Source organism: Sminthopsis crassicaudata, chromosome 1, assembly GCF_048593235.1.
Source record: "Sminthopsis crassicaudata isolate SCR6 chromosome 1, ASM4859323v1, whole genome shotgun sequence".
NCBI classification, from domain to species: Eukaryota; Metazoa; Chordata; class Mammalia; order Dasyuromorphia; family Dasyuridae; genus Sminthopsis; species Sminthopsis crassicaudata.
The window spans coordinates 741,657,455-741,673,430 of NC_133617.1; the positions used below are offsets into that span (position 1 = coordinate 741,657,455).

General features: G+C 56.8%; 1 protein-coding gene across 1 annotated transcript in view; it reads right to left on the reverse strand.

Annotated features, from left to right (window-relative positions):
• Positions 1-8,100: 8,100 nt before the first annotated feature.
• Positions 8,101-15,976, reverse strand: part of AVL9 (AVL9 cell migration associated) — a 60,724-nt gene continuing 52,848 nt past the window's right edge. Inside the window, exons 11-16 of the mRNA XM_074284345.1 lie at positions 15,487-15,621; positions 14,664-14,883; positions 13,673-13,790; positions 12,297-12,350; positions 11,820-11,908; positions 8,101-10,735 (exon numbers count right to left, since the gene is read on the reverse strand). Of these exons, the coding sequence (XP_074140446.1) occupies positions 10,617-10,735; positions 11,820-11,908; positions 12,297-12,350; positions 13,673-13,790; positions 14,664-14,883; positions 15,487-15,621 (735 nt within the window). The 3' untranslated portion in view covers positions 8,101-10,616. The remainder of the gene's footprint in view (positions 10,736-11,819; positions 11,909-12,296; positions 12,351-13,672; positions 13,791-14,663; positions 14,884-15,486; positions 15,622-15,976) is intronic.

Genomic DNA, 15,976 nt, shown 5'->3' on the forward strand with positions numbered 1-15,976 from the left:
CTATTACTTTTCAGAGATAGTTCTGTGGTTATGGGAGACCTGTGTCCCTCCTTTTTTCCTCCTCTTTCCCTTCCTAGCAATTCCTGGAGTTCATCAGGCTTTAGGGTGGTTGGTTGGGTGTTGGTCAGAATGTGGTTGTCTACATTGAGCAAGGCAAGCTATTGTAGAGGAAAGAACCGAGGATTTAGAGCCAGTGGGCCTTCAGTTTGAAGCCCACGTTGATGTCCTAGCTGGGTGACCTCTCTCTGGCGCTTCGTTCGACTTTGGGCTGCATGATGCTAAATGGCTTTCCAGTTTCAAAACTCGGTGACATCTTACCTACGTTAAAGAGTGTGTAATTACATCTTGCATAGTTTCACATCTTACACTGAAAAAGATGGAGTTTATACTGCTGCTCTCTAGAAGTGGTCATTACTCAACTCGGCCTCTTTGGGACGGCAGTCATAGTACACACAGTCAGGCTTTTTCTGAGACCCTCAGGAGCCTCTCTCTGGGACAGTATAAGGAAGCTCTTTGAATGTCCGAGGGGCGCTCTTGTGGCTCCACTCCCATCCTCGAGTTGAGTGAACTGTACTTTTGTCTCTCATTAAGGAGGTCACAGGAACTCAGTTCTGCTAAGTCAGGCACAAATGATCACACTAGGAGGAAGCCAGGTGAAGCTTGGCCAACGAGCACCTTGGGCATATGAAAAGACTGACAATGGCTTGTGAAGGTGAGTGGATTCTACCGAACAGTTAATCAGAACCTTACAGATCTAGTCAGAAGGGTTTTAAACTGAGCCGGAGGAGAGGGAGCAAACCTGTATGGCCGGACCCACGTCCGTGCCCCTGGTGCACTGCCAGGGGAAAATGATCTTGGAGGAGAACAGGTGGATAAGATGGGGACGGAGGGAAGTTTGAGCCACGGATGCTGAGACACGAGGGGAGAGGGGAGAAGTGCTGGCTCAAGGCTGAGCCACAGAGGGCCTGCATCCCTGGGCAGGTGGAGCGAAGACGTGACCCTTGCTGGCGAGGGCCTTTAAATGACCCCTTTTCTAGTTGATTTTAAAGGCAATAAGGAGAGTTTTGAGTAGGGAGTGACAGTGTTTCGAAAGCTACCTCCTTCCCCCTCCCTCCCGTCCGTGAGTTTCAGAAGGAACAAAGTCCTAGAAAAGAACCAGCAATAAAGCTCACTCTACGAAGGTCCAATCCAGGACTGAACTGAGTGAACTCGTAGAGAGAAGGGGCCAGCCTGACATTATCCCAGTGTCACCAAGACCCAGCGGCATAAGAACCATGGCTGCAATACGGCTCTGCAGGAATATGCTTTACTAAAAAGAAGATTAGACGGGAAAAGAGCGTTTTCATGTGAAGAAATCCAGGAGTCTGGGTATAGGGGAGCTCAGAAGGGACCATTTTCTTTTCTTTCTTTTCTTTTTTCTTTTTAATTTTAATTTTATTTTAATTTTTTTTATTTTAATAGTTTTTATTTACCAGATAAATGCATGGGTAATTTTACAACATTGACAATTGCCAAACCTTTCGTTCTAATTATTCCCCTCCCTCCCCCCTCCCTCCAGATGGCAGGTTGACCAACACATGTTAAATATGTTAAAGTATAAATTAAATACAATATATGTAGACATGTCCATACAGTTATTTTGCTGTACAAAAAGAGTCAGACTTTGAAACAGTGTAGAATTAGCCTGGGAAGGAAATGCAATATTCAGGCGGACAAAAACAGAGGGAGTGGGAATTCTATGTACTGGTTCATAGTCATCTCCCAGAGTTCTTTCGCTGGGTGGAGCTGGCTCAGTTCATTCCTGCTCTATTGGAACTGATTTGGTTCATCTCATTGTTGGAGAGGGCCACGTCCGTCAGAATTGATCATCATATAGTATTGTTGTTGAAGTGTACAGTGATCTTCTGGTCCTGCTCGGTTCACTCAGCATCAGTTCCTGTCAGTCTCTCCAAGCTTCTCTCTATTCCTCCTGTTGGTCATTTCTTACAGAACAGTAATATTCTATAATATTCATATACCACAATTTACCCAACCATTCTCCAGTTGATGGGCATTGATTTATTTTCCAGTTTCTGGCCACTACAAAGAGGGCTGCCACAAGCATTCTTGCACAAACAGGTCCAGAAGGGACCATTTTTGTGGAGATTGGTCCCCCATTGGACTGCCAGTTCCTAGAGAGCAGGAATCGTTCCCCCCCTTTTTTTGTGTCCCCGGCACTTTGCACAAAGCAAATGATGGATATTTGGCTGGACTGACGTTTTAATGGGGGGAGACAGCATGCCAACTATCTGCTGAATGTGTGTGTGCCCATTACATATGGGAGATGGTCCGGGGAGAAGGCCCGGGAAGGAAGAGGGACACCTGGGGAGGCTGGGTCTTGGAGAGGACGGAGGGAGAGGGAGTCTTCTGGGTGTGGGCTCAGGTAAGAGCTGGGAGGCCAGTGCCACTGCAGCATAGAGTGTGTGAAGAAAAGGAAAATACGAGCCTGAAAAAGGGGAAGGGCCTCCAAAAGCCAAACGGAGAATCGCCTGTTTGGTTGTGGAAATACAAGAGGAGCCCCGGAATGAAGGGCTGGGGTGCAGCCCCTTGACATAGACCTGCTTTTGTGATGTCTCTTTGGTAGCAGAAGGAAAGGGAGGTGGGAGTGGCAGGAGGCCAGGAGCAGCAGTCCCAGCAGGAGGTGAGTGAGGGGGGAATGGAGAGGGAATGGGAGGAGAAAGACGACTGGTTAGGGGGTCCTGAGGAGGGGAGCAGTAGGCCAGTACCGTAGGCCAGGTGGGTACTGGGGAAAGGATGAGTTCAACTGTGGTCACAATGGGTGGGAGACATCTCCTGGATATCCGGTTCAAGATACAAGGCAGTTGCGAGGTCAGACGGGGGACGGCAGTTAGAGCCGCGTAAATCTGAGAATAGACAATCATGGAAGCGGAGGAGGGGGCCCCGAACTCAGGGAGGGTAGAGCAAAAAGAATTTGGAGCCTTGGAGAGCACTGCTGTGGTCTGCAGGAAGATCCAGACCATTGAGGGGACCACGAGAGACCAGCGTCCCCCAAGCTCAAAGAGCGGGAGGAGAGGGGGATCCCAGCCTCAAGGGCCGCAGAGAAGTCAGGGAGGATGGGATGGAGAAAGGGCCTTTCGTGGTGGGAGGGGAGAAGATGCTCTGTACCAAGCCTCTGAGATATTATTCCCAGTCTTTGAGAAAGGGGGGAGCCTTGAAGGTTGTACCCACTCTCAGGGGGCAGGGGAAGAAGAGGCGGCTGAGAATGGGATGCAGGGAGGAAGGGAGCAAGAGTTGGAAGAACCTAATTAAGGGGACAGAGATGGTCAGGAGCCCCTCCCTTTTTTTTTTTTTTTTTTGCTGATTCACAATTTTTTTATTAAGCATTTTTTTTATTAATTTTTATAATTATAACATTTTCTTTGGCAGTACATATGCATAGGTAATTTTTTTTTTTTTTTACAACATTATCCCTTGTACTCCCTTCTGTTCCGAGTTTTTCCCCTCCTTCCCTCCACCCCCTCCCCTGGATGGCAGGCATTCCCATACATATTAAATATCTTATGGTATACCCCATGTACAATATATATGTGCAGAACCAAATTTTTTTGTTGTTGTTGCAAAGGAAGGACTGTATTCACAAGGTAAAAATAATCTGGGAAGAAAAACAAAACAAAAACAAACAAACAAAAAATGCTCACAGTTTACATTCACTTCCCAATGTTCCTTCTCTGGGTGTAGTTGTTTCTGTCCATCTTTGATCAGCTGGAAGTGAGTTGGATCTTCTTTATGTTGAAGATTTCCGCTTCCATCAGAATACATCCTCATACAGCATTGTTGTTGAAGTGTACAGTGATCTTCTGGTTCTGCTCATTTCACTCAGCATCAGTTGATTTAAGTCTCTCCAACCCTCTCTGTATTCCTCCTGCTGGTCATTTCTTACAGAGCAATAATATTCCATAACCTTCATATACCATAATTTACCCAACCATTCTCCAACTGATGGACATCCATTCATCCTCCAGTTTCTAGCTACAACAAAAAGAGCTGCCACAAACATTTTGGCACATACAGGTCCCTTTCCCTTCTTCAGTATTTCCTTAGGATATAATCCCAATAACAGCAATGCTGGGTCAAAGGGTATGCACAGTTTGATGACTTTTTGGGCATAATTCCAGATTGCTCTTCAGAATGGTTGGATTCTTTCGCAACTCCACCAGCAATGTATCAGTGTCCCAGTTTTCCCACATCCCCTCCAACATTCATCATTATTTGTTCCTGTCATCTTAGCCAATCTGACAGGTGTGTAGTGGTATCTCAGAGTTGTCTTAATTTGCATTTCTCTGATCAGTAGTGATTTGGAACACTCTTTCATGTGAGTGGATATAGTTTCAATTTCATCATCTGAGAATTGTCTGTTCATATCCTTTGACCATTTATCAATTGGAGAATGGCTTGATTTCTTATAGAATCAATTCTCTATATATTTTGGAAATGAGACCTTTGTCAGAACCTTTGCTTTTAAAAATATTTTCCCAATTTGTTACTTCCCTTCTAATCTTGTTTGCATTAGTATTGTTTGTACAGAAACTTTTTAGTTTGATGTAATCAAAATCTTCTATTTTGTGATCACTAATGGTCTCTAGTTCTCCTCTGGTCATAAATTCCTTCCTCCTCCACAGGTCTGAGAGGTAGACTATCCTCTGTTCCTCTAATCTATTTATGATTTCATTCTTTATGCCTAAATCTTGGACCCATTTTGATCTTATCTTAGTATGTGGTGTTAAATGTGGGTCCATGCCTAGTTTCTGCCATGCTAATTTCCAGTTTTCCCAGCAGTTTTTGTCAAATAATGAATTCTTATCCCAAAATTTGGGATCTTTGGGTTTGTCAAACACTAGATTGCTATTTTTATTCACTATCTCGCCCTGTGAACCTAACCTATGCCACTGATCCACTAGTCTATTTCTTAGCCAATACCAAATGGTTTTGGTGACTGTTGCTTTATAATATAGTTCTAGATCAGGTACCGATAGACCACCTTCACTTAATTTTTTTTCATTACTTCCCTTGAACCTCCCCCATTTTCAAAAGCTAACATCAGGTAAGAGTGAAGAAAGGCCTTTGGCTTTGGTCACTAAAGTCCTTGTGAGCTTGGAAGGAGGGGTCTGTGCAATGGGGGGGAAGGAAACCTTACTGCAGGAGGATGGTCAAGACCCCGCGGGTGCCCGTTTGGCAGAACTGCCAGGGCGTGTCTTCCACAGAACTGAGGTTCTGCCCGGTTGCGTTCTCCACAGCTTTCCCAAAAAGGTGGGTGCTTCTGCCGGGGGGGTTCCCCAAGCTGGGAATGTCCTTCCTGAGCAACCACTGGGTCCCTTGGGGTACGAGGGCTTCCACTGGTTGGGCTCAGCCGTCCCTTTACTCACCTCGGCGGCCAAAGGGCGTCCCTTGGTTGTAGCATCTCTCTGGGTGTTGTTTCTGTCCCAGCTTGGCAGGTTCCCCCAAGGGGCTCAGAACGATGCTCAGGTTCACCTCGGGGCCCACCGCCCTCGCAGGACCGCCTAAAATGCTGCCTTTCCCCCAGTCTCCCCGTTTCCAACACCTCCCACAAGGGCCCTTCTCTCATGGCGGTAAAGTGCAGAGCGGGCCTTTTGTTTCTCCGCCTGCCTGGGACCCGGTTCTGTTCTCTGCACGGCCTCTTTTCCCCTAACAAACACCTGGAGAGAGCAAAGACACAGCCCCACAGGGTCTCCTCCTCCCATCCTCCTTGCCCTGAGCTCTGCTCCCCGGGGGTCTCTGTGCAAACCAGCGGTGTGACGGGCTGCCCGGGACGGTCACTCCCCTTGGGTCTGCCTCTGTTTCCTTGTCTGTAAGATGGGTTCCAATGCCACATGTCTCACAGGCCCCGACAGTGGTTCCCGGACTCATTATCTGCCTGCGGCTGTTCTCATTTTGACGGGAGCAGCTCAATCCAGTCCCACAGGTATCTCCCCTGAGCCCACTGGGCCCCCTCCCCACTTCTCCCAGCCCTTTCAGGGTTTGGCCTGCCAGCCAAGGGCGAGCAGGACCTCTGGGGGGTGGGGGAGAGGGTCCCCTTTCCCCGGGTAATTAGTTGTGAGTTCCTCGGAGGACCATTCCCGGGTCCACGGTGTCCCTCCATTTTTTCTGTCCCTCCTCCCCCTGAATAAATCCTCCCTTGGCCCAAGAGAGCGGGCATTGGGACTCCTTCAGGTGGGCGAAGGCCGCCTGGGGTGGCTGCGGGTACTTGGGCCCCCTTGCGAGCATTTCTGAGGCTGACCAAGCCCCCGACACCTTTTATTTCATTTTGCCCCAGGACAACCTGGGAGGTGGTCGCAATTACTAAGGCCGGCGGGGGAGGGGGCATCCCTGACTCGGGTGGGCCGTGCCCCGCGGCGAGACCCTAGGTCAGGCCCTCCGCCAAACCCTCTCCTCTGGGCCGGCCGGCCTTTGGGGGCCAAGAGCAGGGGGCACGGGGGCACTGGGGGGCTGCGATGCGGGACCTCCCTCCTCCTCTGTAACTCCTGCGGGACCTGGAGGAAGGAGGACCCCGGGTTCAGTGGGACCTGAGGCCCCAGCTCAGTGCCCCGGCCTCAGTTTCCCCCCGGGGTCATGGCAGCCCCCGCCTCCCCAGGGCCTGGGGGAGCCGGACAAAGGCTAGCCCGCATTAAGTGTTGGAGGATGGTGGTGGGGCCCTCATGGCCCCCGGGTTGCCACGGCAATGGGGAGATCCGTGCCTACAAAGTAAATGGGGGGGAGGGCGGGGCTGAGCTGCGGGAGGAGGGGCTCATCCCTTCTTCCCAATGCGGGGCTCCCAGAGCTCCATGGTTTCTACTTTCCCTCCGGCCATGGGAATTGTTCATCAAAACTGGGGGCTGGGGCGGGGGAGTGGGAGAACAGGCAAAAGAGGCTTTTTAGGGGGAGTCTTACGGATTTAGCGGCCTCCCGCCCCCTCCTCCTTTTGTCCCGGACCCCCGGGGCAGCCCCCAGGGCCCCGCATTCCTTGGGGAAAGTTTTCAGATGCATAAAATCACCACATTCACTAAGAAACCGCTTATACTGGGAGGGAGCAGTGGGGGCTGTAAGGGGACATGTGGGGGGTGCGAGCACCCCAAATCCCGGGCGCAGGGCCTGGAGCAGCGGGGGAGGGGGCCGGCAGAGAACTTTTTTCACGGATGAAGCCCCTTTTCTTCTCAGCAAAGCGCTCGGGAGCTCCGCAGAAACTCCACAAAGAGGAAGAGGAGGTCTCCGCCTCCAACTGGGGGAGGAGGGGCGAGAACTGGGGGTTTCAGTGCAAAAACTGGGGGCTGGGGGGGCGGCCGGCGGCCCCCACGCCCGGGGCCTTTGTGCTGGGGCTGGGCCTCCAGAAGGGAATCCCCTCCCCCGCCCAGGCCTTCTGGGTGCCTGCGGGCTGCTCAGGGGGGGGGCGTCAGGGCTGGGAATCAAATGGGGTTTTCAAAAGAGGCTCCGCAGGGGGAGGGCCCTGTTCCTGCCTCCGGGAAGCCTTCCCCACCGCGAGCCCCTCTTCCTCCATCTCCCTTCCCCCACCCAGGCTTTTCCTTCCCAGCCACACACAGGCCGCCTTCCTCACCCACCGCCCGGCGCCCCCAGAAAGGGCCTCAGCCCACCCATCCACACTGCCCCCATCAGGAAGGGAACCATGACCCCGGGGGGACAGCCCAGAGACGGGGAGGGAGCTGAGGGCAGGTCCCAGAGGCCGCCACAACTAGGAGGGGGCACTGGGGGGGGGTCACCGGACCCCAGACAAATGCTGACATTTTAATGTGCAATGCACCCCACTAACAAAGGCAGCTGGGGGGGGAGGCAGAACCGCAACTCGCTTGGCCTGGCAGGCAGGTCCAGGTGGGGGTGGGGAGCTCGGAGAACGTCCTCTCCCCAAGTGCACCCCCAATGAGGGGAGGCTGGGGGAGGGGTGCCCTCCCAGGAGCTCGGGTAGGGGGTGCAGAGGCTGCTCCCCACCCGCGGCGATGGAAACCCAAGGGGCCGGCTGCCTGGTTGGGACTCCCCGCGTCCCGGGGGCTTGTGGGGGAAGCCGAGGCCCCAGAGAGTCAGCCGCAGGCAGGGCAGGGACAGGACGATTTTATTCTCACGTTTTTCCTTGTTGAAAGAACAGAAGCTCGGCGAGCGCTTTACAGTTGGGCATAATTGGACAATACGATTTACAGCCCCGGGCCTTTCACAATGGCGGCTCCTGCCCGGGACCTCCGGGCGCCCGTGGGCGCAGTCGCCGGCGTTCAAGTCGCCCGGGAGCACCGGACTCCGGGTTTCCTCCGTGAAACGCTTCCAGAGTTCAGTCACAAACAGCCAGACTGAGAGTCCGAGTCCCGAGTCCGACGGTCCCGGTCCGGCTGAAATACATCCAAACTTGGCAAGAAGACAAAGGGCCCTTCCCACTGGAAACCGATCCCGCTCTGCGCCCAAAAAACCAGCCCTGGGAGCGGCTCGGGGTACATGGGGGTCAGGGGACCCGAGGGGAACGGGCTGCCCGCTCACGCCACTTCCAGTGGCCCTTCTTTAACCAGTAAAGCAAAAAGCAAACTTGGAAGTGGCTGCAAGATACAAGTGCACCAAAATCTTAGCAAACACCCGTTCCTGGGCCTTGGTGGTGCCTTGTTCTGGTCCGTCCGAGGCGGAACCTGCCCCCTCTAAGTCCCCGGACAGGCCCCGGTCTCTGTCCCTCCTTACTGTCCCGGACGGACGTTCGCACAAGGCGGGGGGCTGGGAAAAGAAGCTCACTCGGGCCAGGAGATTCTGAGCAAGAGGAGGGCCGGCCCCCCAGCATGCTGCGCGGTTCCCTCCGGGGCTGGCTGGGTGCCGGGACTAGACTTTGCATGACATTTGGGGGCTCCGGCCCATGGTCACCAGCGCTGCTCTACTGGGGAAAAGCAGAGTGTGGGGGGCCACGGGGTCGGGACACCCCAAAGCGGGCCCTCGGCGTCCGGAACCAAGCGAGGGGGCGCCATGTGCCCCTACTGACGTCCCCGTTTCTACCTTAGCCCCCAACTCTACAGCGATCAAGGAGCTGACTTCCCGGCTCCCGGCGGCCCCAGGCTCCAAGTCGTGCCCGCGGCTCGTCCTACTGGAAACCAGGCCCAAGAGGCCGGACCCAGGCTGCTTGGGGACAGCAGCATCTTCATCAGAAGCTTTAAACTCAGAGCCTTAATGGATGATCCCTCGGGGCACCGAACGCTTCTCCAGACCGACGGGAAGGGCCTCAGCGCGGCTTCCCTTCCTCCCTGGCCCTGGCTCCCGCGTCCTCACAGCAATGGTTCCAAACCGATTCCCCCAGAAGTCACCTCCCTGGGCTAGTTGGTCTGAGGGGCCTGAGAACTCGCCAACGGGGGGACTAGTGGGGAGTGCAGTCACACTGATTTTTTTGGAGGGGGAATCACTGTGGAGTCTACAAAACGAGCCTCAGCCTCGGGGTGTGGCGAGCATCTTCCTTGTGAAGGGGGCACTCATCTGGAGGGTCTCTGCCAACATGGGGAGCTCCTCCAGAGCCTCCCACTGGCATCTCCTCCCTGGGCAGCCAGGCCCGGCGGCGGGCCACCGAGCCAAGGGCTCATGGCATGAGCTCTTCAACCAGGGATCGGTGGGACTCCTGTGCAGGGCCCCGGGCCCCAGGCACCAGGGGGCCCGCTCCCTGCACCCCTCAGAGCCACTGAAAAATGCACTTCCGGGTCTTCCTAGACTGGGGGTGAAACGGGATATGGGCAAGACCTTCCCTGGGAAGCTAGATCCCGAGCTGTGGCTCAAGGCTCAGGGAGACACAGAGCAGCCATCTTGAAAAATAGCATGGGGCGGCCGGTGGCTTCCAAAGCGTGGACACCGGTGCGGCCTGCCTTCTCGCCTTCTGGGGCTGCCCGAGGAAACGCGGGGGGGGGGGGGGGGGGGCAGCCAGGGGAGTTTGCAAGATTAGAGAATTACTTTTAAAAACCTCACTTTTTATTCCATCATCATCTTTGAGTTGCAAGACACTAGTTGTGACTGAGCTGGGGAAAGGAAAGCCCAGGGTGGGCTGGGAAACAGCAAATTTCTACCCTTATCACCTAATGATGAATCTACACCTCTGCTCAAATTCATTTAGAATAGAAAAAAATAGGGAAAAATCCCCCAACAGCAAAGGGCTCAAAGCTTCCGAAGCCAAGGGCCCAGTTTGAGAGGAATCATTATAGAGTATTATATTTAATGAACAAATTATATTATGCATCTGTCTCTCCAAAAGGTGAAACATACTATAATTTACATAAACAACTTCTATAGACAAAGAAACGCACACGATCGGGAATCCAACCATCACGTGGTCCAGCTCGGAGTCTGCGCGAGTTAGAAAGGCTCAGATTGAAATCAAAGTAGTCAACTCAGACAAACGTTCTAGAGGGCAGCCCCATGATGGTCCTCCTTTCACGCGCGACGGTCATCCACCCGCCCACGTACAGTATTTTAAAAATACCCCGAGAGCCACCGTTGGCCACGTTCGGCCACTGAACAGTCCGGCGTGGCGGTTCTCCCACAGGCGCATCCAGGCTCCCGAAGGCAGCGAGAAGGTCCGCTCTCCCAGCAGGCTCTGCCCGTCTCTCTCAGTGTTTCCCCTCGGAGGGGTCTGTGAGACCCCCCTGCGTGGTGGACTGGGTCAAAGTGGACAGCCACAGGGACATGGCTGTTTTTGCACTGGACAGAGCTCCTCCAACAGACTGGCCTGGATACATGGAAGGGAAAAATGGGGGGGGTCTTAATTTTGTGAGGAGAGACTGAATTTCAAAACTTCAGATGGATGGGGGTGAGCGGGAGAAAGGGAGGACCCGGCGTGTCCCGGACTCCTCACATGAGGGCCTGGAGCCTTTGGGGCGGCGAGTCCCTTCGGCAGTCTGCTGAAACCTAGGGACCCCCCTCAGAGACACGTCTTTAAATAATCAAAGGAAATGCTAAATGGAACTTAAGGTTTCTTTTAGAGGCTAGTTTTTTATATTTTATATACACACACACATATATATATGAAATATAATAATTATAGAATAAAGAGGCCATTTTTTGCCCATCCAGGTTCTCAGATCCCATCTGTTAAATGGCTAAGAGCAATAATAATGATAAAAACCCCCACGTTAATGTCTGATTTCAAACCCCCTCCACCTCCCAGGCATATTAGGGCCAAATCACTGTTTTGTTCGTTTTTGCTTTTAAAAAGCCTTGTTTCCAAGTGGGAGGCTGTCTGTGCCCAGCGCGGCGGGGATCCCATTCCGTCCAGGCCACGGGCCCCACAGCAGGCACCCGACGCTTAATGCCTGTCCCCGCGCTGGGGGCACGAAGCGGCTCTCACACAGATTGGATCTGGCCAATTCTGAGCAGAAAGCGGCTCCCTAATGAGGCATCGGAGCTGGTCAGCACGTGCCAGCCAGGGATGTGCCGGACACAATGACCTCCCGGGGGGAGCCGGAGAGGGGACCTGGCGCGAGGGAAGAGAGCGGGGCGGGCCCTCGGGAGAAGGGCGCTCTCTGGTTCTGGGCCGGGCAGCCCTGGGGAGAGGCCGATGGAAGCGGGAATGGTGCTGCTTGGAACCACCGTGGTCAGGGGTCAGCATGGCGCTGCTGGAGCTGCCTCACTGCCCAGAGGGGCCCGGGCTCAGGGGGCAGAGGGACAGGGCTCGGTGAAAGGAAGGTGCCCGACCGGTGCCACGTTCTTCTGCATAAAAGCTGCCCGCCTTTCTCCCAGGGACTGCCCGAGCTCCCCCGACAGCCCCTTTCCCCGGGGGTGCAGCCGCAGCCTGGGCCCCTGAGACACCTTACCCACGGCTTTCCCGGTCTGCACGACGTTCCGGCTCGTTGTGACCACGGCATTTCCAATCTTTTTGCCCCGTTCGCTGTTCTGGACAGAGCTGGGAAGAGGAGGGCAACCAGTCAAGCACTCCCAGAAAGCCCCCCCCCCGCCACCCTGTCTGATGTTGTCCCTGTGGGCACAGGGAGGAGGGCGGCACGTGCACGGGCAGACCCTCCTCCTAAGGGCCCAGTGGGCAGAAAACTGTCACTGTCCCCATTTTACAGATACGGACAATGAGCCTCAGGGAGGCAGTGGCAGGCCCACAGCTAGGTAGTGAGCCTGGAGGCAGGAGACCCTTCACCCTCCCCCCAGTTACTTCTCCAGACCCCCCCCCCATGCCAGGGGAGGAGGCAGTGGAGCGGCTCTGACAACTGCCCCCCTCCCCTGTCCCCACCGGTCGAAGCCGAAGCATTCACACGACGCCCCCGGACTCCGGGGATACTCACTGGGAGAACCTCAGCTTCACGTCCGACACCGAATACTGGCCCTGGAAAGGGTGGCTGCAAGGCAAAGGGGCACAACTGCACTCTCCCAGCCAGCTGCAAGGGGCCGCGGGCCCGCCGAGGGTCTGGGCTTCTGGTCAGCAAGGCAGGGAGCGTGGGCCCGGCCACACCGGTCCCAGAAAGGGGCCAAAGGGAGCGAGAAAAGAGGGAAGGATTTACCCAGGCGAGTTCAGAGAGGCGGGGGATGGACAAAGGGTTCAAGCAAAGCTTGGCTACCGTGAGCAGCCCAAGCTGACTGGGATGGAAAAAGCATTTCTTTGGCACCTACTGCGTTCCAGGCGCTGTGCTAAGCTCTTTTGACAAATATTATCTTGTTTGATTCTCCCAGCAACCTTGGGAAGTCCCCATTTTACAGCTAACACATGAGGGAAATACAGGTGCCCGGGTCCCGGAGCTCTGAAGTCTCTGGGGCTGGGTTTGAACTCCGGTTTTCCCTACTCCAGACCCAGAGGTCTGCGCCCTGCACTACCTGCTGTTTTACCAGGGAAGAGGGCGAGGTAAGGCCAGATGGCACAAGGCCCCGAGTGCCAGGCCCAGGAGGGCAGATGGCAAGTTTTTCAATAGGTGAGATCCTCAGGAGTGGCCGTGAAGGGGAGGGAAGGAGGCTGAAGGCTCTCCACCGGCCGGAAGGTCATTCAGGAGAGATCACCCAGCAAGAGAGGCGGCGTTTGTGTGGGAAGCCCTGGGCAGAGCCCGGCCCGGGGGTCACCCGCCTCGAAGCCCTGAAGAGACGGGAGGAGCTCGGGCACAGAGGGCGAGCCCCCTGCAGAGAGGGAGGCCTCCGGGCAAGATGCAGAAGCCGCAGAGAAAACCGCCCCCTGTCCAGATTTGGACATCACCCGTGTCCACCCCCTGCCCCCAAACAGAAGAGTCAGCCCCAGAATTAACCAAAATGAGGAGAGCAAGGGGGATGTCTCGGGGAAGCCGCAAAGCCGTCGGGCCGATCCCAGATTTTCCCCAGGAAAAGGATCCGTGCCTTTCCCGCCTCGCCTTCAATCAGCAAAGACTTAGCAAGGGCACTAGGCCAGGGCCCGGGGCACAAAGCCAACCGGCCGCCGCCTGCAGGGACAAGCAGTGAGAGGGCACGGTGCCGGCAGCGTGGGGCGGGCCCTGCAGACACGGGGGGCGGCCGGGCGGAGGCTTCGAGGGGAGCCTGAGCAGGAACCACAGGGCAAGGACGGGGGCGCGGAGGTGGGGGTCAGGGAAGGTGAGGGGCAGCAGAGGGGGAGCCCACGCCAGCCCATGAGATCAGGGACCGGGAGGGGGCAGACGGGAAGCCCTCGGGACCGGACCCCGCCGCCGGCCGCCTCGCTCCTTACTTTGGGTTTATTTCTGCCAGAGCCGGGTGTCGGTTGCTGTTCCAGACCCTGTAGTTGTGCGTGTTCTTCCAGGCTGCGACAAACGTGGTCCCGTAGTCCGACAGCAACTTTTCGTTGTCTGGCAAGGAAACACGGGGGTCAGGCCGCGGGGCTTCCAGCCGGGGACGTCACCCAAGACCCGCCCCGTCCTCCTCCCCAAACCGGCAGAACGGACCGGCGCCGAGCTCTCTGATGGATCCGGGCGGACTCCGCCGTGACCCGAGGCTGACCCAGGCCCTCACACACCGGAGCCAGGGTGGCCGCCCGATGCCGCTGTCACGGGGGCAGCGCTCCCGGCGGCCCCGACGCCCGCCTTCTGGTTGTCCCCCGGATGGATGTCCTCCCTTAACCTCCCTCTGCTGCAACCGCCCAGATGGGGAGACGAGCAGTTGTCAAGAAAAAGCAGCGGTTCCCGGGAGCCAGCCCTCCCCCAGGGCCCGAAGGCTGGCAGAGCTCCGGCTCTTAGGTGCCTCCGTTTCCTCAACTGGAAAGATGAAACAAGCCCCTGTCCTACGGGGGGGGGGGGCTGGGCCAGCCCCCGGGCTCCGAGCAGCAAAGCTGGGGATCCCCCTCGCATTCACACAGGCCAAGGAGGAGCCCCGTGGCCCGGCCGGGGCTGGGGGGCTCTGACAGGCTCCGAGGGGCGCGGGGGCGGCCTGTGTCTCGTGCGCGGAGACGTCTCACCGTCCAGAGAGGAATGACTCCACCCTGGCTTGTTCCCACCTGCTTTTTGAACTTGGTTAATTTTCATCGTTTTCTTTATCCGTCATTCTGCATGTTAACGTAGCGCCATTCCACACTTAGTTCAGGGACAGCAGTTTAGCAGCAGTGCTCACACGTGGCTTCACTTCTACATTCAGAGCTGGGGCGGCGCCCCGATTTCCAGGGCTGAGCTCAGTCTCGGGGGCGTCCTCTCAGCCCCTCCCCCCAGGCCCCAGGGCCGGACGCTCACCTAACTGCAGCGAGGCAGCCAGCAGGGCGTGGACGTAGACCGCGAACTGCGCCCGGATCCACTCGTCGCCTCCCTCCCAGCCGGTCCCGTCCAGGAACACGTCGTCCCTGTTTTCGGTCACGTGCTTCACCAGGTCGTCGGCGAAGCGCAGGTCGGCGGTGGTTGGGCTCAGGATCTTCCTCAGTTCCGGGTCGTGGATGTGGACGGCCGCCTCCTCTACCTGTGAGTGAGCACGTGAGTGTCCCCCCCCCCCCCGGGGAGGTCGTGCCCTGCGGAGCCAACTCGGGGATCTAAACGGGGGTTCTTATTCAGGTCCAAGGAGAGGTTTCGGGGAGTCCATGGACGGCGGGAAGGCGGCCCCCGTATTTCCACGTCCCTCTAACAGAAACGGAGGCTCTCAATACCGGACCCTGAGAAGGGTCCGCTGAGGGGTCTCTGACTCCAAAGGGGCACAGCTCCGAAAGAGAAGCTTCCCCGGCAGCTCCAAGTCCCCTCAGCACCCCGAGGCCCCCAGCAAAGGGGAACACCAGTCAGAGGCGCGCCCCCCGGGGCCGCCACCCCCCTCCCAAGCCCAGATCGCACCCGGTCCCAAGCAGCGGATCCACGAGCCCGGCGGCGCCCGCGCACAAGCGGCCGGAGTCGTGTCTGGCTTCTACCTCTCGAGTACAAGAGGCCGGTGTTCTAGAGCAGGAATGGGGCCCGGAGCCGAAAGCCGGCCTCGGGACTCCGATCGCCCCCCGGCCAGCACTCTGGGGGGAGAAGGGGACCCCAGGCAAAGCCCCTCCCCTGCCCACACAAGCCCGTTTCTCCGCTCAAGGCCTACCTCAACGATGGCGTCGCTGAGGTGCTTCTGCTGCCGAAAAAGGATGTTGGTCGCCCCGGCCACAAATCCTCGCACGGTCACGTCGGAGAGCAGGTGATGCTGCTGCAGGGCCATGTACGGCAAGCACAGGTAGCCCTGGAAGGGAAGAGCACGGCTCCAGGGAGGGGCCGCCCACCTCCTCCAGGGGTCCCGGCTACGGCGGGCGCTCTGGGCGGGGCTGGAAGGGGAGGCCCCCACGGCGGCTCCCCTCGAGGAGAGGGGCCGCGGAGGAGACGCCGAGAAACGGGCTGGGGCTCTCGGAGTCCGCGGCTCCGCCGGCGATCTCTGGCCACTCTGGGTGACCGGCCCCACGGGAGAAGGCGGCCCCTCTGGGCGTCACGATCCAACGGGGGCCAGCGAGCCAGCGACTGTTTATAAGCAAGACGCGCAGAACTGCGAGCCAGGCGGCCGGGGGGGGGGGGGGGGGGGCGGGCGGCGGGGGCTACGCTGC